We start from the raw sequence: 26793 nt of genomic DNA, 5'->3' as shown, positions 1-26793 counted from the left end.
ATTCAGGGGGGGACAGATGTGGTAAGCTCCTAGCCCACCGGCTCCGGGTCGCACAGCAGCGTAGTATCGTGAAGGAATTGGTAGGCTCGGACGGGGTTGCTGTTTCTGGTGACGCAGAGGTGGCAGAATCTTTTTGCAGCTTCTACGAAGCGCTGTATGCTGGGGAGCCCTCCTCGCCGCGAGACGCCGAGGACTATTTGGAGTCAGTGGCCCTCCCGGTGCTGGATCCCGCCCAGGCGGACCATCTGGAGAGGGACATCCATGTTGAGGAAGTAATCTCCGCTATAGCGCGACTGAAGCATGGTAAGGCCCCGGGCCCGGATGGCTACACATCCTTGTTCTATAAGACCTTTTGCACCGCTATGGCCCCAATCCTGGCTCGACTGTTTAATTCATTCTCCGAGCCTGGCGCCATCCCACCGGACCTCCTGAACGCAACGGTATTGGTCATCCCGAAACCCCGGAAAGACCGGGCCTTGTGTGGTTCGTACAGGCCCATCGCGCTCTCAAACGTCGACCTCAAGTTATATACGGGGATTCTAGCGTCCAGGCTTGGTTTACACCTACCAGGACTGGTGGAGGCGGACCAGGCTGGCTTCGTATCCGGTAGACAGACGATTGACAACACCAAAAGGGTGACACATGTACTAGAGAAGGCCTCGCGGATCCCGGGGGAGCAGATGCTGCTATCAGTAGATGCGGAGAAGGCCTTCGACAGAGTTCATTGGCCGTACCTCGAGCTGGTTCTCAGGAAACTGGGTATCGGTGAGATGTTCCGCACCATGGTCTTCAACTGTTACAAACGCCCTTCGGCGTCGGTGCGGGTCAATGGGTGTAGCTCCGGTAGTTTTGCCATCGAACGCGGTACGAGACAGGGTTGCCCCCTCTCGCCGCTCCTGTTTGCTTTCTACATGGAGCCGTTTGCTCAGAGGATTCGCAACAACCCGGACGCTATTGGGGTCAAGATGGGCCAATATGTCCACACGGTCAGCCTCTACGCGGACGATGTCCTGCTGACCCTGGACGACCCCAGGAGGTCGCTCCCTGCTTGCGTCCAGGAACTGGACGCCTTTGCGCGTGTGGCCGGCTTCAAAATTAATATGAGCAAGTCGGTGGTGTTGGATGTGTCCCTGGCGGCGGATACCAGGAGTTACCTTCAGCGCCTTTTCCCCATGCAGTGGTCCTCGTCTACGGTGCCATACCTGGGGATCCTGCTGGCGCCCACGCTGCCTGAGATGGTGACAGCCAATTACGCGTCCCTCGGCAGGAAGATCAAGGAGGAACTTGGCCGCTGGAGCAAGGTCCTTCTGTCTTGGCTAGGTCGCATCGCGGCGGTTAAGATGACGGTGCTGCCCCAGATCCTGTACCTCTTTCTCGCTCTGCCTCTCCAACCCCCTGTGGGTTGGATAAGACAAACGCAGGCTGACATCTCCCGCTTCGTTTGGCAAGGCCGCAAGCCGCGGATGAAGAGGGTCCTCGCCACGCTTGCTCCGGAGGCGGGGGTCTTGGTATTCCGGACCTCCGTAAATATTTTTAGGCGGCGCAACTGCGATACTTAGTGGAGTGGAGAAGGTGGGAGTCCGACAAACACTGGCTTTTTCAAGACCAGGTGGTGGCGGGCCGCACCCTCCAGGAGGTTCCGTTCTTACGCCGCGCGCACCGCCCTGCTAATCTCTACGCCTCTTTTGTTACGCGGGTCCCCCTGAGGGTGTGGGATGCAGTTTGCAAGGCTCATGACCTGACCACCTTCCCCTCGCCGTTCACACCCATAGTGGGTAACCCGGACTTCTCCCCAGGGATGGAGCCGGGAGCTTTCTCCCATTGGGTGAGCGCAGGCTGTAGGGTGCTTTTCCAGATCTACGGGCCGGAAGGCGTGATTCCTTTTCAACAACTTCGGCAGGAATTCGGTCTGACGGAGATGTACAGACTGCGCTATATGCAGGTCCGACACTGGGCTCTCCAACCCCAGGTGCGCGACACCGCTGCTCGCCAAATCACGCCGTATGAGTGGTGGTTGGTGACTCGGACCTCGGATGCCAAGCTGATTACCGATTTGTACAAATTCCTTCAGCCCCGGCCGTTCCACTATTATAACCCGGGGAGGGAGCGCTGACACAGAGAATTGGGTAGGACACTCAGCCATAAGGAGTGGGACAAAATTGCATATCGGGCGCGGCACTCTGCATATCACACGGGACTTACGGACACCTTTACTAAGGTATCCACTTATTGGTACTACACCCCGGAGAGGCTATATGAAATGCATAGGCACACTGACAAGGGGTGCTGGCGGGGATGCAGACAGGAGGGTACCCTCTCACACATTCTTTGGGCTTGCCCGGTGCTGACCGCTTATTGGAAGGAGGTTTTGGATGAGGTGGATAAGCACTTTGAGATTGAGCTGCCGCGCTTCCCAGCGTATGTTTTGCTAGGCCTTCCCAATGATCTGATGTATCCGCTGAAGTCCCGCAGGGGTAGACAGATTGCAATTGCGCTGGGCTCAGCGGTCCAGAACATTCTTATCCACTGGCGTACCACCACTGTCCCCTCCATTACCGGTTGGTTGCATAGGCTCTGGCAGGTGTTGGGGATGGAGAAGATGTCGCTTACGGTGGCTGAGAATGTAGATCAATTTGAGGAGCTATGGCAACCCTTCCTAGCACTACTGTCCACGGAATTCCGGGAGCTCACTTGCCCGAGGTACCTTCGACTTCTTAGGCTGACGCCACCGACGACTCCGGTGGATTAGACTGCACGCGGGACAGGATCTTCGGGGAGGGGGTGTGGGCTGATTGGGGCGGGTTATCCTAGTACAGGGCCATTGGACGGGGGAGTTGGGGTGTTGTTTTCGTTCTCTTTTTTCTATTGGGGGGGGGAATCGGAGGGACTGGGTTGTGCTTTGATGAGTCACTGATGGCTGCCGCGCTCGGCTTTAGATGGGGTGTTGAGGTACACGCGAGGGTCACACAGATTGTTTATTTGCCTTACATTTGTTGTATTTTTCTTCTGGACCACCGGACTACTTTTCGCCAACACTCCTGGGATGCACTTCTTCCTTTATTGTGCTGTCTGTAACCTTAACCTCCTATTCCCCTCCCCCATGTCTTTTTGTCTTAATAAAAAATGCTTTAAACCTAAAACAAACGGAAACAAGTGTGGCAGAGTAAAAGAGAATAATGTTCAGTCTATCCCCTCCACCTCTGGACGCTGCTCCACAATCTACTCCGGCCTCCCGTTCAGCACAAGGCCCCATCTGCCCCATCTCTTGCCTGTCTCTGCTTCCCACAGATGCAGTAGGCCGCGCTGCATCACTGACCTCGTGTAGTTCACCTTAGCGTCCTACATGGTCAGTGATGCAAAGGATACCAATTTCCCGGGGTGAGTCAGCATGAGGCGCGCGGCATGGGGGGCAACAAACCCGGGGGGGGGGGGGGGGGAGGAAGGGAGGGAGGGAGGGGAAGGGGAGGGACGCAGACCAGCTCAAGGTCCGCTGGAATTGCGGGTGCTGTGGGGGGAGAAATGGGAGCACCACAAACAGAAGGGGCCTGATGAAGACAGGGAGGGTGCGAGGGAAAGCGAAAGAGCGCCATGCACGCTTTGTGCTAACGCTGCAAGCTCTACACGTGCACATCTGCTGTCCACGCAAGCACATCCTGATGGAGACAGGGAGGGAGTGAGCAAGAGGGTAACGCTGCAAGCCGTACACGTCACATCTGCTGTCCACGCGTGCACATCTCCTGTCGCCCTTCCGCCGAAAAATGGACAACAATAGATCTCGCCAAGGCAAGCAGCGCATGCGCTGCGTCGCTAGGCAAGACCCAAGAACTTTCAAAAACAGTCATGCACGTCCTCATCACTAGCAGACTGGACTATGGCAATGCCCTCTATGCCGCAATCAACAAAAAACTCCTTCGCAAGCTCCAGACAGCCCAGAACACCGCAGCCAGAACGATCCAAGAATACCCTGTCACAAACACCTCGGCGATTTCCAGTGGCTCCAAATCGAAAGAAGAATAACCTTAAAGCTTCTCACGCACGCATATAAGGCCCAACACAACATCTGACCAGCAGATGCCTCTCCTTCCACGCCCCCAAGAGAATCCTCGGATTAGTTGACCTCTCCCTGGCCACCATCCAACACATCTACAAGACCAGAACAGGTGTAAAGTCCTTCTCCTACCTCGCAGCCAAGACATGGAACAGCCTCCATCTCTGGCAAAGCCCTACACTGCTCCATTTCAGGAAAGACCTCAAGACCAGGCTCTTCAGATGATCCCAGTACCCAAAGGAGCCGCCACCCTCTCTCTCAGCCCCCCCAGCCCCGCCAGCGCCTTGAGACCCTCACAGGCGAGTAGCTGCCCTTTACAAACCCCTGATTGATTGATTGATTATATAGGTCACACCTGCCCCATGGAAACATACCTCTGTCATTCGACCTACCACCTCTTACATCAATTGGTTGCAGGCATGTGACAAAGTGATCTCGAAGAGGACCATGAACTATCCCCTCTCTTGGCTGTAGCGAAGGGCAATAGATACAAAAAAGACTTAGGATTTGCAAATTTATCAATCTGTTGACATGCTTTTAAACAAATGAATTATTCGGAGTTAGTGAAGAGTTTAGCTCCCAAGCACACATACAATGCCCTACACAACACAGGACCAGAATACCTGAACTGCCACAAACTTTCACCAACCCACCAGGTGCCTACAATCTGCTTCACTCTCACACACTCCTAACATCCACAAAAGCAAAACTGGAGGTCGCTGATTCTCCAATATCGCACTTAAGACATGGCATGACCTCCCTCAATACATCAGAGCCTCCTCCTCACTTCTTGAGATTCAAGAAAGCTAAAGACCTGGCTCTTTATTTAAATGCCTTGGGACCACACACCTTGCCCAAACACCTGGATACCCTTTTGGGTTGTTAGTGAGCTATACAAATCAACATAACATAACATTTAGTAATGTGACTAACGTAGAAAGCAGCAAAAGCTGCTTCCTAGCACATGCACAATAGCAGTCTAATACAGACAAAGAAGAAGAGGGTGGATAAGAGAAAGAAGACTAGTGAACAGTTCACACAAAACAAATACTGGTGCTGTTCATATTTACAAAATAACTAAGAAAAAGAAATCTTATAAAAAGAAAGAACAGGCCACCCGCTGTTTTTTTTGGTTATAGGTATTCTTACTTTTCTCTTCTAGAGGAATACTTTTTGTTGCATCAGTGGGAAGCTCAGACTCTGCTTTTCTTTTGCGCTGTGGTGGGAGCATTGGTGCAGTGAAGCAGTCACTTTGGGCAGTGGTAGCAGAGCCAGAGATTTTCTGAAGGGGCTTCGGGGACTCTTGTATCAATTCTTTCGATTTGGAATCTTGTTGCCTCGTTTGGTCAGATGAGCCAAACTGCTGCTGAAATTCAAACAACTTCATCTTAAGGAGTTCGTAAGCTGCAGTTCGCCCTTCTTTTAAGAATCTGTGAAACAAGAACATGGAACTAACTTAATAACATAGATCACTTTATTTGGGACAAAATCGTTGCACTGAGAAGAGTATGATTCACTAAGTCTGCCCATGCTCACAAATTCATATTTATAAGAAACTGACAGCTTTGCTGGAATTCAATTAACTAAAGATGCCAATTTGATGATGAGGCTATAGAGACACACTTGCAGTTCTTGTAGACATTTACGCACGACAACTATCAATAGGGCAATGCATACAAGTTTCGCACTGTATGTGTATTGTGCATCCCAGGCAGGCATAAATGGTGGATGGTCAATTGGTAGCAAAAATAAGGGGAAAAAATTGACAAGTCAAAGTCTTTAAGGAGAACAGGCTGGGTATTAAATGTGGGGTTTGTCTGCAAAGTCAAAGACAGACAGCTCAATGTCGGTGATTTCTATAATTTTTATTTATGAATCAAATTTCTGTCTTGATAGATTTCTGAATGAGGAGGGCTCCTTCTTTCCCTCAGGTGTTGGCAGGAGTCTACTACAGAGGAGGTGATACTGCTACCGTTGGGACACAGGCAGCAGTGCGGTCAATGGAGAGAAGGAAGGAAGCCACCAGAATGCAGCCACCGTCAACCTTTGTCTTTGTGGAGTGCAAACAGGAGGTACGAGGACAGGTTGGGGTCCATTTCAAGGAAACACCCTACTGCATCTTCCTGGGTGCGGAGGTAAACCCTTCCTAGCAGCATGTGTATCAACGGTACCTGTGATTTGAACAGGGCAACCAACAGGTGTGCCCATGAGGACTGAATGAGCCTGAAGAGGAGGTGTCTAAAAGGTGATAAATGTAGGGTGCAGTTAGCAAGGTACACCTAGAGGAGACCTCCTCTGATGCAGCCACCTCTACAGCAAGTTGACTGCAGCCGAAGAGTAGGAAGGCCAACAATGAAGAATGATGGGTTGTTCCTTGACTGCCAGGACCAACAATGATAGAAGCACAGAAGCAGGGACCTGAACACATCGGTTTGATGGAAGGTTGTGAGAACAAACAAACCATATAAGCACTCTTTTCTCCTTAAATTCCCATGGAAACCTGACTCTTTTGAGAACTTCAAAAAATATTTAATCGTGATGACTAAATGATTCTTTAAGAAAGCTTGTAGGAGCAAAATTATAATTAAAATGAGATATTTTCCACATTGCATTTCTTTATGGTAATGCTACGATAGATTTTTGGAACTGACTAATCTTCTGAAGTTTTCCCTAACCACTGATATCAAAGGATCCACTGGAAAGATTTAGGCTTAACTGTTTTACTGCATTTTTCTTTCAAAGGCAAAAGAGAACGAAACAGAACTTACCTTAGCACACCTGACCTACCACTGCTCAAGCAACTGCGCCTCTCACTCCCCGATCTCAGCCAAACAAACAGTCCCACACTGTGCCCACACCCCTTCATTTAGTCCAAGGCCTCCTAGTTTACTTCAAGGTATTCCATTCAGCCCATCAAGACCAAAGATCGCCTCCCTGATCCACCAGTGCCACCCAGCCGATCCATTGTGTGAATTTAATGTAATCATTTTTAGAGGAATGATGCTCCCTGCTTTATGGTTGCAGGATCCTGTGGGCTTCTGAAATTCTGTCCTTGAGTATCATCTGGTGGTCTCACCGTGTGACGATTTATGCAGTCTTGACAGGTAGTAATACAAGTGAAGATGGGGCTCACGGGCTGATTCTGTGCCTCCTATATTCAGAACCAGATCTGAAGTCCTGATAGATTGAACCCTGTTCAGACAGTCATTTCTGTTTAGCATTGGTGGTACATATCCACAGTCAGTCACTATCATGGTGTGCATTTTGCATCCAGTTCTCAAACTCAGTGAATGGTCTTGTGGGGCCCACGTTCAAATGATTCCACATCTAGTACCAGCAGGGCATACCAACCTTTGGGATCTGCATAAAGTCATCACCTCACCAGTGAAACCTCTGCATATAAAATGGCCAACCTTTTTTTGGTAGTATCTGAGACCAAGTATTAGTAAGGGAACCAACTGGAACTCAACCTGCTCCAGTACTCCCAAACCAAATAGGTCTCTAGAAGCAAGCATATTTTGGCTCAGATTTCCGTCTGCAACCTTAAGGTTTGCTCCTTTATTAGCAGCAGCATTGAGCCCCTATGTGAGTGGGGTAAATGTACATCATCACAGAGGACTGAGCATGTGTAGTCTTTCTTGGACGTATTGCTTCACCATTCTACATTTTGCAGTAGTGTTACTTGGCACCCAAGTCTTGGTGGAATAGCCATACCGTCCTGGGCCATATATGGACAGTGTAAGAGTAAAACACTCAAGAGACCAGATTTCATCCACATATTTCCCACTCTTCAATTTCTTTGCTCAGTCACCTACTACTCACAGCTGGTGTGTGACCATTTAACCTTAAGGATGTCCTCATTTTCCATCCGGGTCAGTGTGCATACTGACTGTCTCTCAGGCAGAAGAATTCAGCCACTATAGATAGTCTGTCTGCTCTTAGCTGCAGTGGTCTTTCACAAGGGCCTGCCCCTGCTTTACCACATGCAAGGGTCTCAAAGGACATTTCTTCCCCGGTCATGAGCAACACAGTCAGAAGGGTAACCGTATGGTAGCAGGCAGCGTACTAGTGACATATACGACTACAATGCAAACAACACTGCTTCCCAGGCATGAACCTGGACGAGCCAAATGTCCAGATAAAGGTACATCAGCACTAATAGCAAAAGTAGATGTGTGTCTCCTTTATTTCCGCAACTCTAATCACTTTTGTGAGGTGTCATTATGAGGCTAAAAGACAGAATGTTGACTTAAAATGTCTGCCTTCCATGATAAAGTGAAGTTACAGTAAACCAGGATTAAAACCCCATATTCCATTCTTCTCCAACACTTCTTCAACGGAATACTTTAGGTTATTTCAAGGCCTGTCTATTCCTGAATTTAGTAGTGGAGGCAAAGCAGAACAAAAACTCCTGAAATTAAGCTTTCATCGCTTTTTCTTTATTAGTAGGAAGACCCACCGGACCAGGATCAGCTCTTCACATTAAATATATTAAGTATTTAGGATATCGACATAGCATTCCCAGAGCCACACCGGATGTTGTTCCCAAAGCTTAGGCCACTGTATTTTGTTTAGCCAGCTCTCTACAAGTTAAAGGTTTTGTGTCCCTGGCATTCTCCCAAAAACATGATGCATACAAAACTTAAGACATAAATCACTAGGCATCAATCTATAAAACTGCACAAAATAAAAGGGCTCAGAAGTAGCCAAAATACCTAGACCTGCATGTACTTCTTAACATTTCTGGGTTTTAGACATTTTGCCGCCAAGCAATTTCTTTTTATCCTGCAACCTGTCCCAATTTAAAATGTTTATGCCCTTGTAAACTATTACAACCACAGCTAAGAGGCGTCCATCCTCTTAATTATCAGTCAACAATGACAAGACCATACTCAAAAGTAAAACTGGTATTTTGTGAGTTACTGGCTGTGTAACTGGATGGTAGTGCCAGTGACTACAACACAAAAAGACTTGATAGCCATGAAGTCTCTTCTGTTGGACTCTTAGAATGGTTGTGAATGCATTAGTTATGAACCGGACACTGGCTGCAGGAACGACTAGTGGTTGAACAGTGAACGTGCAGAAAGGTTCAACTTGCATAGGCCGCTTCTTCTGTCAAGGTGTATGTCAAATCACAGTTAAAAAAACAGTTTCTTCCATGTGTCAGCGATCAGGACCTTGAAAGCCTCAATTAAGGTATGAAAGGGTTTCTTACACCAAGGACCCTAACGTAAAAATTTTATAACTTTGTCAAGGATGTTCATAGATGGTCCTATCTGCAATGTAGAAGATGCACTCCGCAGGACAAAAATCTATGAATGGTTGTCATATGAAGATGTAAGCACTATCTAATTTCTCATACTACCTGGATCAGTCCTGAAGTACTTGCTGGATGAACTCCCTGCTAAGATACATTCACCTCATCACTTTCTTCCCCTCTCCTCTCTCTGTTGTGCAGTGTAGAGGTATTTAGATTTTTTTAAAGGACACACTCTTATCAAAATTATGCTTAGAGGCAGAGGAGTTATCTCTAGGATAAGGCACAAACTTTGGACTTGACTTAGGCTTGTACATTTAAGACGACGGTCAAAGGTGTCAGAAACAGGATATGTTAAGTCCACAAAAAGCACCACAAGATGCCGCCTCATGGCTGCAGCTCTGTTGCCCCGTACAGTTTTCACTATTAAGCCTGAGGCTCAGACTAGAGCCAGTCAGTGGAAAGCCTCTGCAACTAGGCAGAACTCGGATGACCCAGTGCTTCAGCCTTAAACCCACAGAAGACATTCATTTGAGCCACTGTGGAAAAGGATAATTCTCAGAAAGACCCAAAGGGTCCCACTATGGGTGAAGAATTCAGACTGGACCTGATACTCCCAAGTACATGCACCAAGTGCTGCAGTCTAAAGTTATTCACCAAATTGCTCGGTCTTCCCCATAGTGTGTATGAAAGGAGAACCCATTGTCCTAATCTAGTCAAAGGAATCGCTATGCATACAAGGCCGCAATTCAATACATGTCCAAGACTTCTTGTTATGATTACTTGCCACCGCCTTCTCCATCCCGACCCCCTCCTCAACCAGGTGTTCTAAGGAGGGATTGCAATGTTCTGCCCACTGGGGACGAACTGAGTGCTATTACATTTCTCTCTCAATTGCATCTTATCTTCAATGTCTTGCTGAGGAGACTATCACACACTTGACCGATACTCAAGCACCACATAAAGCAGTTATTAGCGTTAATTTTAAAAATCACCTTTTGAGTCTTGCTGCAACTGTTCAGCATAGAGTATGCTTATCGGTTAATAGTAGCTGTAAAATTGCAAGAAAAAATGCAATAAAATTCGGACTTGCGTGCTTTTTAGGTCTCTCCGAGTGGACCTTTAGCAATCGATCAGGACTTTCCCTAAACGTGTGCATGTTTCCATTGGTTTGTATTGCCACTCGAGCAAGTTTGGTGTTTCCCTTGCGGGAGCGAGCAGCGGCGCCATCTGTTTTTAATTATGTTGACCTCGCTTTCAAAACAGATGGCGCCGCTGCTCGCTCCCGCAAGGGAAACGCCAAACGTGCACGAGTGGCAATACAAACAAATGGAAAACATGCACGCGTTGCTCCCGTAAGGGAAACGCAGTGTGTGTCTGGTTGTTTTTTTGTAATGTATTTTATACCTTCCACTTAGTTCCTCCATGCTTCTCTCCCTGTAGTTGCTGCTGCCACTAGTTGGAGCTGCCTTTGAGCCCTCATTAAGCCCTCCATTCTACTATTGTTGTCCCTTTGCTGCTCACTGCTGCATCTAGGCGCTTTCTTTAAGCCTCTCTCCAACTCCACTGCTGCCCCGTGTCCTTTTTTGGTGCGTCTGTTATCTACAGTTGCCTCTTGACTTGACCTATGCATGGGCAGTGCCTCTCGACTGTTGTTGCATCTTGATGCACACGTTGCTGATGCCTAATGGCGTCTGGGTGTCTAAGCAGCACTGCTTGATTTGCTTTTTGGCTGAGCGGTACAGCTCTCTCATTTTTTAAACTTTTTTTGCCAAAGCTAAACAGCAATAGCGAAGGCAATATGTTTGCATTGGCAAAGACAGAATGTGCCAGTACTTGTGGGGTTTACCGCGAGGGTGAAAAAGGGACTGAAATGAGTAAAAATGGCGAGTAAGGAGGTATGTGTGTGGCTGTTTGCCTTTGTGTTGCTCTGCTCCTTGGCTCACATCCTGTGTCGGTTTCAGGAGCGGATTCTAGATATCTGTGCTTTCCAAACTACATCCGCATTTGCATGTGCATGCTTGGTGCATGCGCAGTTGCCAAGGGAGTTCTACAAACAATGATGACCATCCGGACCATGTTCTTAACATATATTAGTATAACAGATATCTAGTTCGAGTTGCCTCAGCTTCTGATGCAACTGGTGGTGTCCGTTGTGACCCACCGTCCCTCCCAAGTGGCCTCGGCCCCCGTCTTTGTCCATCTGTAGGTGACAGGAGCAGTGTTGGGACAGTACAATTGGGAGTGGCCCTCTCTGCTTTGTGCGACGAAGCCAGGCCCGCTGGAGACTTTTGAGTGTCACGAAGAGCTGGTACTGGATGTCCTGGGGGCTGCTTGTTTGCCTAAAAGCTTTCTAGGCAGAAGTGCGCAGGAAGCCATTGCGCAATGCCCGCAGAGTGAGCAGCAACTTCCTCAAGTAACGAAAACACAATCCGAGGAAGAACCGCGACTTAAACCTCAGCTAACGATATTACAGGTGATGCCTCAGAGCAAGTTAGATGAAGGTGGGTGAGGACATGGCTAGCGTGGTAGTTGCAAATTAACAATTCTTCAAAGCCCTGGCTTCTGGGCGCTGTCACTGCAATTTCTAATTAGCTAGGGTGCCAGCATTTAGAGCACAGGCAACTGCAGTACACAAAACGGACCCCCTTCCACAGCGCATATTCCTGCAGTATTGTATGCCAGCAGTGCAGGCTGTCGTCCTGTGTTCACACAATAGACCATGCATCGTCCTTGGAAGGCAGTGTGACGCAGCTAAGTAAAACACTCGTACACATCAGGTTTGTACAGCATAGCCTGCAGCTGCACAGAGTGCCTGTACAGGAGCGCACAAGTCCATAACTAACAGAACAGGTTCATCTGCCAAGAGCAGTGCCAGCTTTCATCACTCGCAGTACAGGAGAAGCAGGGCCTGCAGCTATGTAAACCTACTGCACATAGAAAACCGGATTGGCTGCAGTACAAATCGACCTCACACAAAGAACAGGTAGTAGCTGTGCTTAATTTGTAAAATAATAAGTGCCGGAGCCCAAAGTATTTCTCAGAAGCTCACAGGCGTCGCCCACTAATGTCTGGAGTCCTGCCCATCAAGGTCATGTAGACTTGATTCCACCTCATGTCTCTTTCCTCAACCACCAGACACTCCCTACTACTTAGTTTTACTCTCATGGGTTTTCATTCCTACTTTCTCCCTTTGTCACTGTTTTCGGTCTTTCTCTTTCTTTTGTGGTTTTCTCCCTCTTGCTACGGGTCAATGTATGATGCTGAAAAATATATTCTGGTGGGCCACACCAGCTGCCACAGGCTAAAACTAAGCTCTGAAGTAGAACCTGGATAGTAGCAGTAGCAGCGCAAATTTGCCTCGCAAACGGAACAAACACAATGCAGGCAGCTACACTCCAAGCTCCTTGCAAACACAGGACAGGTGAAGCTTGCCTTAGGCCTAGCCCTGCAAGCAACTCACTATGCAGCAATCCCCACGGTGCATGGCTGTCGGTTGTATACCTTGGGTGTGGACTACAGGGCCTGGCCTATGCCAAATCCCAGCATTCAAACCACTCTTCTGCAACAATTATGGTCTATGGAGATGCAATGGTTGGGCAAAGGGTCTCTCCTTTGTTCAAGCTCTGCAGCCCACCAGCCTCAAGCTTCACAAAGAGTTATCAGGCTGAGCCTCGTACTGGTATCTTAACTTTAATGTAGATCCATCAAGCACTGTCTAAGGTTTTTTGCAGATCACCACCCTCCCCCAGCCTTTGCTTTGCCATTTCTTCTCTTTTATGGATCGACAAAGTTCGACATACCAAGAGAATGCCAAACATGCTAAATGTCTACCGGATTTTGTTTTGTGTAGAATCGAACTGCGGCAGCATTACAAGGTAATCAAAACATGCATTTTGAATGGAAAATGCGACATTAACCCATAATTTGCATATTTAAAATGGGGTCGAAATGCCCACAAAGTCCTGAATCTGGCATGTCGAAAGGCTTTTTGTCTTGAAACAGAAGGCATCTTCCATGCCTCTTAGTACCACCCTCCAACTCGTCTTGCACTAACAATGCACATTATTGCTTCCCTGCTCCCTAAAAAACGTTTTTCCCAGCACAACAAATACTAAAGGCGAGACCTATTGGCTATGCCAATGCATGTTGGAATTGTTAGGAAAGCCTTTGAGTATACACTAGAGTCTATATGCCTGGGTTTGGAATAAGGACTGAAGTGCAATGGGAAGGACACTGCCATATATGTGCTTAGTGTTGTAATGCCCACCAGTGGCCAGACAGGCATGCACGTGACTCCATCAAGGGCAGACAAAGCATAGTAGGAAAGATTTCTAGGGACACTTTCTTGCGAAGGGATATTCCAAAGATAAAGAGTCAGAAGAGAAAAATCAGACTCTGCACTGCCCTAAAAAAAGAGAGTGCAGTCATCCGTACCTCTCCTAAGCATGTCATCAGTCTCGCAGTGGCAAAGCACCAAAATATTGCCATTATCAACGGCCAACACAAAATCGTTAAACAGGAATCTCAACTGGTTATTCCTTAAGATTATATTCCATTATATTTTAGTACATCTGTACCATTTCAGACAGAAAATAACCACATGCAAATCTTCTTTTATTTCTTTAAAAAATAACACATTGCTTAAAAAATATATTTTTTAAACAGCACACAAAAGTTATTGCAAATCAGTCTTGAACCCAAAAAGGAAATTCTACTAGAAATGAAAGGCAACAACTTCTCTGAGAGTAAACACAGGCAACCCTAAATGCTGGTCAGCATTATAGGGCCTCTTCAGTGAGGTAGCACAATGAGCTTGAAAGCCACCTAATCCTGCTACTTCAGGAGGCTCGCTTAGCACAAAAGAGATGGACGGAAATGTTTCAATCAATCTGAACAATCGGCAAATACTCTGCATGCATTCCTTCCCAATGCTTTTAAGGTTGCATGTATCATAACAATGAGGAACAAGCCAAATGCAAATCCGTGGCGAGCATGCCACTAAAGGGGCAGTAAGCCACAAGGGCAAGGCTATGCCTTCTCGTCATACACACAACGCATCAAAGAATAAAACTGTTATATTGGCATATTAAACCCACACCAATTTTACAAAAAACATGCAATGAATAGGTGTAATATACTGAATGCCATAAATAATTATTAAATTAGCACATATTTGGGAGCCAGGTGGATGCAGTCACAAGAGGTATATCATACACATTTTGCAAAAGGTGAGAATAACACTGCATTGCCTACTTACGAAAAATTTGGATTATTCGACAGCTTTTCTGCATTGAACGTATCCATTCCAAGTCCCAGCTCCACAACAAATCGGGCCAGCTTCTCTATGGAAGCCTTGGTTCTTGCATCAACTGTGGTTAACAAAAAGGCACATGGTCACTGGAATTGATCTCTACTTCTCAAGGGAAAAAATATTATATCTTATATTATTCTACCATTTTTTCACAAATTCATACACAAATATAACATCTGTGCATGTTTCACAGACTTTTGTTAACACTGGAGAACAATCAGACTCATTTTCCCAATAAATCCCTTTTTTCAGTATCAAATAAAATCGCAAACATACCTCATTTTTAGGTCTCGTCCTATTAATCGCGCAAGCCAACCAAGCTCTGAAACCATCACGGATTTCGTCGAGTGCATGTGCTCGTGCTTGCCCGAGCGTCCTGCCTCCGAGACCTTAGCTTCACTTCAAAGGGATCCGCTCCCCCGCCCCCTGCTTCACACTTTTCTCGGCCGCCAGGCCGTGTCTCACATTTCTCCTCCCTCCCTCCTCACATCAATGCCAAGAGCTTGTATGTGTTTGTTTGCAAGTTGAGGGACATGGTCTATCTGGTTGTTATCTTATCACATTCTTTCGGAAATGTCTGCACTGGCTTAACTTGTGTCACAGGAAAGCACTCCCTTTCACCATGCTTTTGTACCTGAGGCGACTTGGAGTCTGATTACAAGAAACTATTACACACGATATTTCACTTCTGAAAATGAGTTACGCATCTGCCTTTTTATTTGCCTTGAGGAGTCTTGCTTCCCTGCAGCCTGGACACTTCAGAATAGCATTGCTTTCTGTGGCGCAGCCCCTCACATCTGGTTTAATTGTTCTTTTACAATCAAATGCATGAGGCACATAAACACGACATACAAGGTACTTGAGTGTTTGTGATGAAGCTAAAACAGTTGAGCGAGAGGATGCAGACTGAAGTCAGGGCAAGCGTTATGAATTTGAAAAATACAGATTAACGGCAAGTTAATTGTTTCAAGAAATTGGCGTAAAATGCCTGCCGTGGAATGTGAATGAGTTTTGTCACTTTATGAAAAGCAGGGTCTTATTTCAATTCTAGAAGAGGCATAAACAGGAGCTGATATTACTGCAATAAACCTTCCAGGCAAACATACTGTATTCAGCTGATTTATGTCAGTTAACAGGCTGAGCATGCAGCAGAGCGTCGAAAGAAATTGCAATTCTTTCCAAAGAATCACCACCATTCATGCTTAGCATCCAGATTAATAACGTGGAATGTCAGGGGGCTTAATAACATGGTCAAACGGGTGAGGGTGGCGACCTATCTAAGAAGATACGGGATAAATATAGCCTTTCTGCAGGAGACACACCTGTGGGGGGACTGCCTTAAATATGTCCAACGCAGATGGAGAGGCCAGTTTTTTTGCAACTTCCTAATCGGGGTTCGCTAGAGGAGCGCTTATATGGATAGCGCCTGGAGTCCCTTTCAAGGCAGTGAACACCAGACTAGACCCTGATGGGAGGTTCTTGGTGCTAACTGGGACACTAGATGGACGACACATAATCTTGGTGAATAGCTATGCCCCAAATAGTGATGATGGGGAGTTTCTGGGACGGGTCCTGGGTCAATTAGATTTAGAACCAGACGGAGAGCTGATTATCGCAGGAGACTTTAATTGTGCCCTGGATGGAGAGCTTCACAGACACCCCCCCCCAGACCAGACACCAAACAGAAAGCGAGAGAGGCCATACACCAGATGCTTCACAGCCACCGCCAGTTAGACATCTGGCGCCACCGCAATTCCCGGGGGCACGTGTACTCGTGCCACACACCTGCGGCCAACACATACAGTAGACTTGATTATTTTTTTATTCAGGTGCCATCGGCTCCCCGGGTAGAGGAGACAAAACATCTGGCACGCTATTTGTCGGACCACTCCCCTCTGATGATATTGTACACCCTAGGCCGGCCACGATCTAAAGTGCCGCTGTGAAGACTAAACACCGAAGCCTTGACGGACCCGACATACAAAGATGCGAAGGCGAAGGGGTTAGACGACTATTTGATCTGAATTGGGGTACGACTGCCACTAGGGCGCTAGAATGGGTCGCGATGAAGGTGGTGTTACGGGGGTGTGTATGTCCACGGAGGTGGGGGTGAGGAGAGTGCTGGAACGGGATCTACGCCGACAAGGAGCTTGGCCGTTCTAGAAAGAGAGCTCCCCACGGCTCAGGAAGGGCCGGCCAGGTGGGCGGAGCAACGGCGGAAGATTGGGGACATCTGGGATTCTCTGGGTAAATACAGCAGAACCACGAGTAGACGTCGCTGGTACACGGAGGGGGATAAAGCGGAACGCCTATTGGCGTGCCTGATTAGAATAGAGACACAGCTTCTTCCGATTTTATCGATCAAAATGGAGCAGGGCCAATTAGTCTATACAGAGCACAAGATCAACAGGGTATTCACCACCCATTTACAAAAGATATACTCGGAACCAGGCCCCCCACAGGGCCCCAGTTGGTGAAGACCTACCTGGCCGAGCTTGAACTACCATGTCTTGACCCAGAGAGTCAGGAATCTCTGGGGGCCCCCTTTAGAGGTGAGGAGATTAGAGCAGCAATCGCCTACTTGAAGACTGCAAAGCCCCCTGGGATGGATGGCATGGCGGCTGAGTTCTATAAAGAATATGGAGGAGTCTTTATCCCTAAACTCCTAGAACTCAAGGTGGAAGCAGGCGAGATAGGGTTGCTCCCAGAATCCATGCACGAAGCACTGATAGTTATGATCCCCAAACAAGGAAAGGACCCCATGCTCCCCAGTTCGTATTGGCCAATCTCGATGTTGAATGTGGATCTTAAAATTCTTAGCCATGTGCTGGCAGGCTCCTTCCGTATCTCAGGCAGCTGGTTCACGATGACCAGTCCGGTTTTATACTTGGCAGGAATGCGTTGAGAAACATCCGTCATCTCGCTCACGTTATGCAGTCGATGGAGAGGATGGCACATCACTACACCCTAGTATTCCTTGACATCGAACAAGCGTCCAACTCGATCCGTTGGGAATACTTGTGGCAGGTACTTCTAAAGATGGGGTTGGGAGAGGGCTTCGTGAACTGGGTGAAATTGGCGAGGGTCCGTAAGGGTGGATACGTGTCAGATACAATCACAATAGAAAGGGGGACGCGCCAGGGGTGCCTGCTCTCCCCCTTGTTGTTTGCTCTGGCAATGGAGCCACTGGCTTGTCATCTCCGTGGGGTACTTCTGGGGCAGGGCATCCGAGTGGGGGGAACGGAACATATTGTCTCATTGTATGCCGATGACTCATTGGTGTACCTGCGCCGACCGACCCAGTCTATGTCGCTGCTATTTGCGGTTTTGGAACAATTTGTGGGGGCCTCCGGACTTCACATTAATAAATTGAAATCGCAGCTATACGCAATCGGCCCGCCAGGCGAGAGAGAGGACGCCCAGCCCCCCGAGATGGGGCTCCCCTGGGTACTAGATACACTCCGATACCTCGGGATATGGATAGCCAGAGCTGTCTTCTTTCACCATAACATGGGGCGGATTTTTAGGGGCCTTCGGGGCTCTATTACGTTCTGGAATACACTCAAGCTCTCGCTGATGGCGAAGATTGCCTTGATAAAAATGGTGGTTTTGCCTAGATACAAAACGTCAAACCCTATTGTGTTGTTACTTGCTATAGTAATAAAAGCTAATTATATTAGTGGAGAGAGCTAACAGTATTATTTACATATCATTAATTCTTTGACAAGATATAGGAAATCACAAACCGTTACTAGTGTCACAAATACTGATACTAAAAAATCACATTTCATTAAAAAGGAGTCATTTTTTTCAGTTCCTCCCATCGGGTTACAATCTAATACATGAAATTAAAAATCCGTCATTTTATCTGTTGATCAATGACATAAGGTACATTAAAAAATATTAATAATAAGTAAAACAGTCGACGCAGCGTTTCAGTGTTTATCAGATTTTCACCTTCATCAGGACAAGTGTAAACATAAGATCTTTTACGAATCTTGGGGGGGAATTGCTTCGTCAATTACAATATTCCACCGGTTGATGTTTATTTTCGTGACCCTATATATGTTAGGCCTTTGAAAAATGATTTGCGTTTTAATGCTCGCACGTTGGAGCCACCATCTTTTTTTCGCGATGCTAAATTAATGGCGATATGGGTTGTATTGGCATCCAAAGGAGTATCTAATAAAACATGATGAGATATGTACCCCCGTTTTTTTTCAATTGCGGGTTGTTCAACTGCAGGAAAAGGTGCCAAGACTTTGATTCCGTCTCCTGAGAATAATGATGCAGCCTCCCTGTTCCAACGTCCCGGGAAATTCTTGTTTTGGTTTTGCCTAGATGCCTCTTTACAATGCAGGGGTCCTTCTTTGAACTTCCCCATCGGCTATTTAAAGAAATAGATGCACTGCTTATACAGTTGCCATGGAATGGGAAACAGTGCCGGGTCAGTCTGGAGGTCATGAAACGCAAGTGGGGCAAAGGTAGTTCAGAAATTCCAGACTTGGAACTTTACTATTTTGCCTCGCAATTGCAGCATGCTATAGCATGGCTGGACACCTACCCTTCCTGGGAAAGGGCGCTACTGGCGGGCACAATGGTGGACGGCATTTGGGGGCACTCCTATGGCAGGTCTCAGGAGTCGTGTTCTCCACTAATTCGACTATTAGCGACGATCTGATATCGTGTGTCTAGGAGACTTGTCCGAGAATGGCCATTCCCCCCGGAGGCCGATCTCTGGCTGCTGCCGCCCTTTGCTCAAATTGAACGGGTAATGTCGACTGACAAATGGAAAGACGGGGGATGCCTAATGTTGTCCGACCTATACCCATCATCTCTACCATCGGACCTATGGCCTTTTTAGACTACTCTTATCGGTTGCACAATGTACACCACTTGGCGCTTTCACGTCGGACTATGATAGAGTGTCTGCCTTTTATAGTGGTATTATATTACTATACTCCTAACTGTATCCAGCACATTTCACTTTATCTGCACCTGTAATGCACTGATTGCTACCTCATATATTTTTGCCTTCTACGGTGTTATTGTATTTAGTGTCACTTGTCTCATGCGACTTTTGTTTGCAATTGGATTTTGCTACTGACTCATGTACCTCACATATTTTTGACTATTCACTATTGTCACCTTCGATTCAGGTATTTTACTGTTTGCATAGGTATTTTATTCCAGTGTATTATTAGTATTGTACGTCTACGTTATTTTGCATTTGACTTTTGTTTGCAATTGTATTTTGCTACTGACACATGTACCTCACATATTTTTGACTACTCACTACTGTCACTTTCGATTCAGGTATTTTACTGCCTGCATAGGTATTTTATTTTATTCCAGTATATTATTAGCATTATACGTCTACTTTATTCTGCATTTGTTTGTAACCCACATCGAATTCACTTCTATTCCTGTAATGTACCAATTAATTTCTCATATAGACTTGGCACATTGATGTAACCTGCACCCATTACACCGTTCCCTCCCTTACACACTGATTACTACTGCACATATTTTAGTTGCTCTCCGGTGTCGCCCCTGTGCCATGTAACTTAGTCTTCATCTATATTCCGCTCCTGCTACAATTTTTATCCCTGTTTGCGTTGACTACTACCTCATATACCTTGGCTGCTCACTAGTGTCACTTTTATTCCCTGCAACCAGCGATTACTGGGCACCCGCACGCTCCTACCTATTCCGTCATCCCAACATCGAGCTCATCGGCAAGCACACATATAGAATCAACTACCCACCTGCACTCACCAAAAACGCTGCAAAACGCTTTAAACACAACTTACTGAGGTCCCACCCTGAAACACCCTTTGCAGACACCTACTTCTCACCGGTCAATGGTGCCGTAAACATTGATATCATCTTCCACACCGCACGAAGAGCCCAATGGAAAAACTCGTTCCTCTCTTTACTCACCGTCTCCAATTCTAGGAAATCCGCTCATGGCCGAACACTCACCATCACACCTTCCCAACTCTTCCCGGGCAGAACCACCATCACTATCTATAACAACGGGATTGTGCTAATCCAATCCACAGACAGGAACCTGGAACTACTAGACAACCTGTTCCCCACTTTCATACAGCACCTCTCCAAACCGCGGACCCCCACTCACAGCACTCTCAGTCCTATCACCCTTGACTTCACAGCCCCCAACCACAACCATTCTTTCCTAGCTCAGCCCCTAAACGACACGCACCTCTCCTCTACCCCCGGCACCACAGTCATTCCTCCACTTACTGTAGCCACCCCACATTCCTCATTCACAGACTCAGACCTCTCCCCCACATACACCAGCCGCACCCCCTCCCCCCCACCAACACCATGACCCCCACTCATACCACTCCCATTCCGCTCACCCCTGACACCTCAGCCCACATCCACAACGCCGCTAATCTAGCTCAGCCCCAAAACGACATGCACCTCTCCTTTACCACCGGCACCTTAGCCATGCATCCATCCACTGCTGCTACCACACAGCCCTCAATCACAGACATAGATCTTGGCCCCACATACACCAGCCGTACCTCCTCCCCCATACACCAGCCCACATTCCCATTCTCTTCACCCATGACATCACAGCCCCCACCCACATCCCACCTAATCAAGCCCAGCATCAGATCGACACGCACACAGACAAACCCCACCCTTTATCCCCCCCCCCATTCTCAGCCCCCACTTCCACCCATTAACCAACCACACAGAACACGCCGCCTCTATCACTTCAACTCAGCCTCCTCAACAAAGAACCACATACAATCCCACTTCCCCCCCATTCTCACCCCCCACTACCCTACATGCGCCCCCATCACCACTAACATACGCCCATTCTCCACCCTGCACTCTCCGCCTACCACCAATACCCTCTTCCTTACCAACAACCTCCCCCCTATGTCATCCACCCCCAACCCTCCCATCCCCACCACCAACACATATCCCACACTAGAGTACGTTATGGCCTCCCTCGACCAGCTCAAAGAAGACATACACATCAAACAACTACTCTGCACACACTCCAGTCACTCCTCACCCACCACCCTCCTCAAGCTCAAAGAAGACATTCACATCATCAAACAACTACTCTACACACATCCCAGACACCCCCCACCCGCCTACTCCACCAGCACCACCCCTCCCAACAGGACATCCACCCGGTCGGCTGACTCTCCTACTCAACGCCCCTCACACTGGACCTCAATCCCCGTTCGCGATCGTGAAAACCGTCCCCACCGCTCCTGCAACCGACTATCGGACCTTGACACAGTCACCCTCCTCCGCTCCTACGACCCAGCTCCCCATAACAACACACCCACCACCCTCCGCGCCATTCCAACGATTCATCCAAACCCCCTTAGACCTCCCACACTGAACAACAGAATTTCTATCCTTAGTAACCTGAGAAAAGTCCCCCTCTCTCTAGAACACCCCTCCACCTTCGAAGCACCTCGTCTCAAATGCACCCTCCTCAACTGCAGATCGGCCTCTAGGCACTCCTCCGCAATCGCTTATCTCATCCTAAAACTGGACCTTGACCTAATCATCATGACGGAAACCTGGCTAACTGAATCGTCTACACCTATAATGGACATACTGGTTCCCCCCAACTACCACATCACTAGACTAGACAGGGTTTGTCAAAAAGGTGGGGGTGTCGCATGCATACACAGGAGTAACCTCTCTGTCCTGAAAGTAACCTCCCCTTCCCTACCCTCCCCAACCTCCTATGAATACATCTGCCTCCATATTATCAGTGAGGGCAAACCGATATGCACTCTTCACGGCATTTACCACCCACCAGGGGACAACCGTACCTTCTCGCAACAAATCATGGATTTGATCTCTTTTTTTTTTAATACATTTTTTATTGAACATAGCAATGGATGATCAATGGTACAATGCATCTTTACAATTTTCTTTTTCAATAATCATTTCAATGGTTAAACAAACGTAAAAAAACATTAAAAATAAAAAAAAATAAAAAAGAAAGAAATGTATATACATATATATATCAGACATGAGAATTAGGAAAAGGGGAAGAGATTCATCAAGCACCTACATTTACCTTCCCCACCCCAATTGTTATTTACTTACATGTTGTACCCGTCGTCTGTAAAGCGCTCTGATATCTGCAAAGATCTTGTTCGCGCTATATAAAACTTTCAAAATAAATAAAAATAAAATATCAGGAGGCGGTGACTACCTATGACTTGGGACCTGGGCAATTTCTGCAGTATGCCAAGATTGCGGTCACAGCACGGCAGCTATGGCCCTCATTCCCTGAGGTCCCAGAGCCCACCCATATCCTAGTTACGATGATAGCAATGGCGGGAGGGCAGAAATTAGTCACTCATCTATACAGGGCGCTGAGGGAGGATAAAAAACTTGGACACCTAAAAGTGGAAGAACAGTGGCAGCAGGTGTGTCCGAAGGAACTTCCGCCCCGTGACTGGGAGAAAATCCATGAGAGCGTACGCAAGGTATCCATCTCTAACAGATGGAAACAAGTACAGTATAATATAGTACATGTGGCCTACCTCTCGCCCAGGCGGCACCATACCATCGATAGCTCTAAGCATCCAGCATGTCCCAAATGTCGCCATGTTCAGGCGGACTTTCCACATATGGTATGGACCTGACCAATAATTCAGACATACTGGACGGAGGTCCTAGAAGACCTGTATAGAATATCTGGCTGGAAGATTGCCATGGAGGCGAGCTCATGTCTCCTCGGACTAATTCCCCGGGACCCTAAACGAAAGACGAGTAGGCGGTTGCTGGGGCTTATAGTAGCTAGGAGGCGGGTAGCAATACACTGTCTGGCGCAGCAGCGGCCACAGCTAGCAAGCTGGAGAACGGACCTCAGAGAATGGGTACTGGCGGAGGAGGGGCACATGCGCGCCACCCGACGGGATGGCAAACTACCGGAGGTACTGATGGCGTGGGGAATGATGATACAGGAGCTAGAGGGGCAGGCCTCGCAGTCCACAGAGGTATCGCAGGATGGGACGCACACCACTGGGACAGAGACCCACAGTCAGGAGGGGTGCTAGATGTAGACTCTAGACGGCGCTTAAGATAATCAGACCTGAGGTGCATAGAACCGGCAATGAGAGGGGGGTTGGGAGGCGGGGGGTTGTCAGGGGTCGGGGTGGGGTTTCAGTTAAAGTTTGTTTACTACACACCACATCCTTGTCTAAAGTGGCACACAGTTCTCAAGGAGCGTACACATATATAATCCTGAGTTCACAATTGGAATGTTCATGGTATCATTTGTCATATGAGCGGAATATATTGTATATGAACATGATCTGAACCTTCTGAAGAAAAAAAATAATCAATAAAGAAATTATAAAAATTTTTAAAAAAGCTTAGCATCCAGATGCCACAAAGGAGAGTTATGGATTGGTGGTGAGTGGAAATTAAGGTCTGGGGACAAGGGAGTATTAAACCTGTAAGACCCCTCCACCCCTTCCGGAGTTTTTTTTTTACATTGAGACAGTTATGCTTACTTAACATTCTGGTCTCTAAAGGACAATTTCAGCAATCATATGAATTCAGTGAAAGAAAGATAAAAATTAGAAACATGTCAGAGGAGGGTAGAGAATAGTCTTAATTCTTGTGTGAGGGTGATGGATGTTTCAAACACTTGTAGGGGCTGGAACTCAAAACTGGGAGGGCTACTAGTCAACTTTGCAGTGCACTCACCAGAAAAAGATCATGAAGAATATAGGGAGAATCTCTGATCATTCACCGTCACAACTGTTGATTATACAGGCAGACACAAACCTCAGCAAAATGTCAACCTCTTTCAATTGTTAGACCAGAGTTGGTGAAATATTTGGAGGTTATGAGGAAAAAGGAAATCTTGAGCTTAATGGGATACGAGTTGACAGTAGAATGGCTGTATAGTAAACAAACAATTCTTAGCTTAGAGGAAAAAGACATGGTGTTCGGCATCAAGGTAGCAAAAGTAGCACATAGATTATCAGAGTAGCAATGTGACATTACAACTGCAAGTAATAAAGCAGAGTTCAGATGCCTACTCTTTCATAAAAGTAATAGTAAGGTTACATATAAACACAGAATTGCTACTTTGGCGGGAGGAACAGAAAAAGGAGCACTGTGGTGGTTATGCTGTCAAAATAAATTGTGCTAAAAATAGCTCAGAAGAAGTATTTTGGTTAATAAATGCCTCGAGACCACAGCTTTAATAAATTACAGAGGTTATTACATTTCTTCAATTTTGCGAGCAACGGTCTGAGTTCTTTGTGTCTAAAGTACAATAGACCAGAGAACCAATTAGCAATACAATGCCTCAGGTGCTTCCCTACATCATACACCGGTGCAGTAGGTACAACTCCTATTTGAAACATTTTTTATTTCTCGATCACAATAAGGATTGTACTTAATGAATTTAACAGGGCTACCTTTATTTTTATTTTTTTAAACAGATTAGACTAAGGCAGACATGGCTAATTATTGGCCCATTTTAGGACTTGCCAGAGACGGTGCAAGCTCTGACACATGCAAAACATTCTGTTTACCTACAGAGGGCTCAGGGCCCGCCCATTGCTTATCACTGGTTGGTTTCACTTTCATTCTCCTTCTTCTTCCTAGGATCTCCTTGGTCTGTGCATTTGGCCTCACTTACTCTTTGTGCGTTTGTCCCTCACCTGAAGCATGGTCCTGGCGCCTTACTCCGTGTGTCCTTCCACTGCTCGAACTTTGAAGGTACTACTTTTACCTTTTAGTTAGAGCAGAGTATGTGTTTGCAGGCCATCTTTGTTGCTGCGTGTCCTGTCGTTGCTTTGCCAGTACCTCCCAGCCCCTGCTACGTTGCTGCTTGCCCATCATTACACCTCATCCTTCCTGGGTTGCTCTTCTGCCTTATCCCCCACCACCCATGTTGTTGCTTTGCCACATCCCCTCCAGCGCTGTAGCTTTGCCTGGCCCCACCTGCATTGTTGCCCTGCCCCTACCTCATTGTTGCGTTGTACGATTTCCCCCCAACCTCCCCTCACACATTCTTGCTTTGCACTGTGGCATCCAACAACACTCAGCCTCCTGATGACCTCTGGGCTGTGCCTGTTGCTGATGCCTAGCGCGCCACTGGAGCACAGACGCATGGAGCCTCTGAGGGGCCACAAAGCTGGCAAGGCAGAATGCTACCCTGAGACATGGTAAGAGCCACCAACTCCAGCGTTGACACAGGAGACATCAGCTCTAAATCTGCTGTTGATATTTATATGGTGCCCATCACAAATGTAATTGTGATTCAACCCTTTTATCAGGAGGGTTAATGTCCTGCTATCATTGAGTTCAGGAGTTGCATAGTTGGCCATGTCGAGAAAGAAACCAGACTTACAGAATTCTTTACCCTGCTCTGGATCTATCTGGCACGTAGCTGCTTTTCTGAGATATTTTTGTAGAGCAGTGGCATCATCTAAGTGTTACCAAAGGGGATGATGGACGGAGTGTTGAACTTTGCAAGCACTCACCCCCAGTCAACTGATCTGGGTTCAATCCATCATCATTCTTTAGCTCACTCTGCCACCCCAGTTCAGACATGGCCATATGCAAATCAGTGTGACCCTGTGCCTCATGGGAACAGTCCAGCCTGAACTGCCAAGTCATGTCTTCCCTAGACCGGAAACAAGCATCCTGGGACCGGTTTTTGGCTAATCAGCCGTCATCAGCCAGGCTAGCTTGAATCCAGTGGCAAAGTGAGCAAGGGACCCACGTCTGGGCATACCCTGCATACTTGGGGCGAACAAAGCATAATCAAAGGGGATAATGGACGGAGTGTTGAACATTGCAAGCCGATTAGATAATGATGGCTAATTAGCCAGAAACCGGTCCCAGGATGCTTGTTTCCGGTCCATGGAAGACATGGCTTGGCAATTCGGGCAGGACTGTTCCCATGAGGCACAGGGTCAGACTGATTTGCATATGGCCATGTCTGAACTGGGGTGGCGGAGTGAGCTAAAGAATGATGATGCATTAAACCCAGATCAGTTGGCTGGGGGCGAGTGCTTGCAATGTTTAACACTCCGTCCATCATCCCCTTTGGTTTTGCTTTGTTTGCCCTAAGTTGGTAGGGTATGCCCAGATGTGGATCCCTTGCTCACTTTGCCACTGGATTCAAGC

The 26793-nt window shown here is 47.3% G+C and overlaps 1 protein-coding gene across 2 annotated transcripts in view; it reads right to left on the bottom strand.

Annotated features, from left to right (window-relative positions):
• Positions 1–26793, bottom strand: part of LOC147673146 (uncharacterized) — a 175814-nt gene that overhangs the window by 119675 nt on the left and 29346 nt on the right. For both annotated transcript variants that reach the window (XM_086946898.1, XM_086946899.1), the window contains 2 exons: positions 14566–14677; positions 5198–5478 (listed from right to left, as the gene is read on the bottom strand). In XM_086946898.1, coding sequence (XP_086803024.1) covers positions 5198–5478; positions 14566–14677 — 393 coding nt within the window. The remainder of the gene's footprint in view (positions 1–5197; positions 5479–14565; positions 14678–26793) is intronic.

Source organism: Lissotriton vulgaris, chromosome 12, assembly GCF_964263255.1.
Source record: "Lissotriton vulgaris chromosome 12, aLisVul1.2, whole genome shotgun sequence".
Taxonomy (NCBI): domain Eukaryota; kingdom Metazoa; phylum Chordata; class Amphibia; order Caudata; family Salamandridae; genus Lissotriton; species Lissotriton vulgaris.
This window is presented reverse-complemented; position numbering and strand designations above follow the sequence as displayed.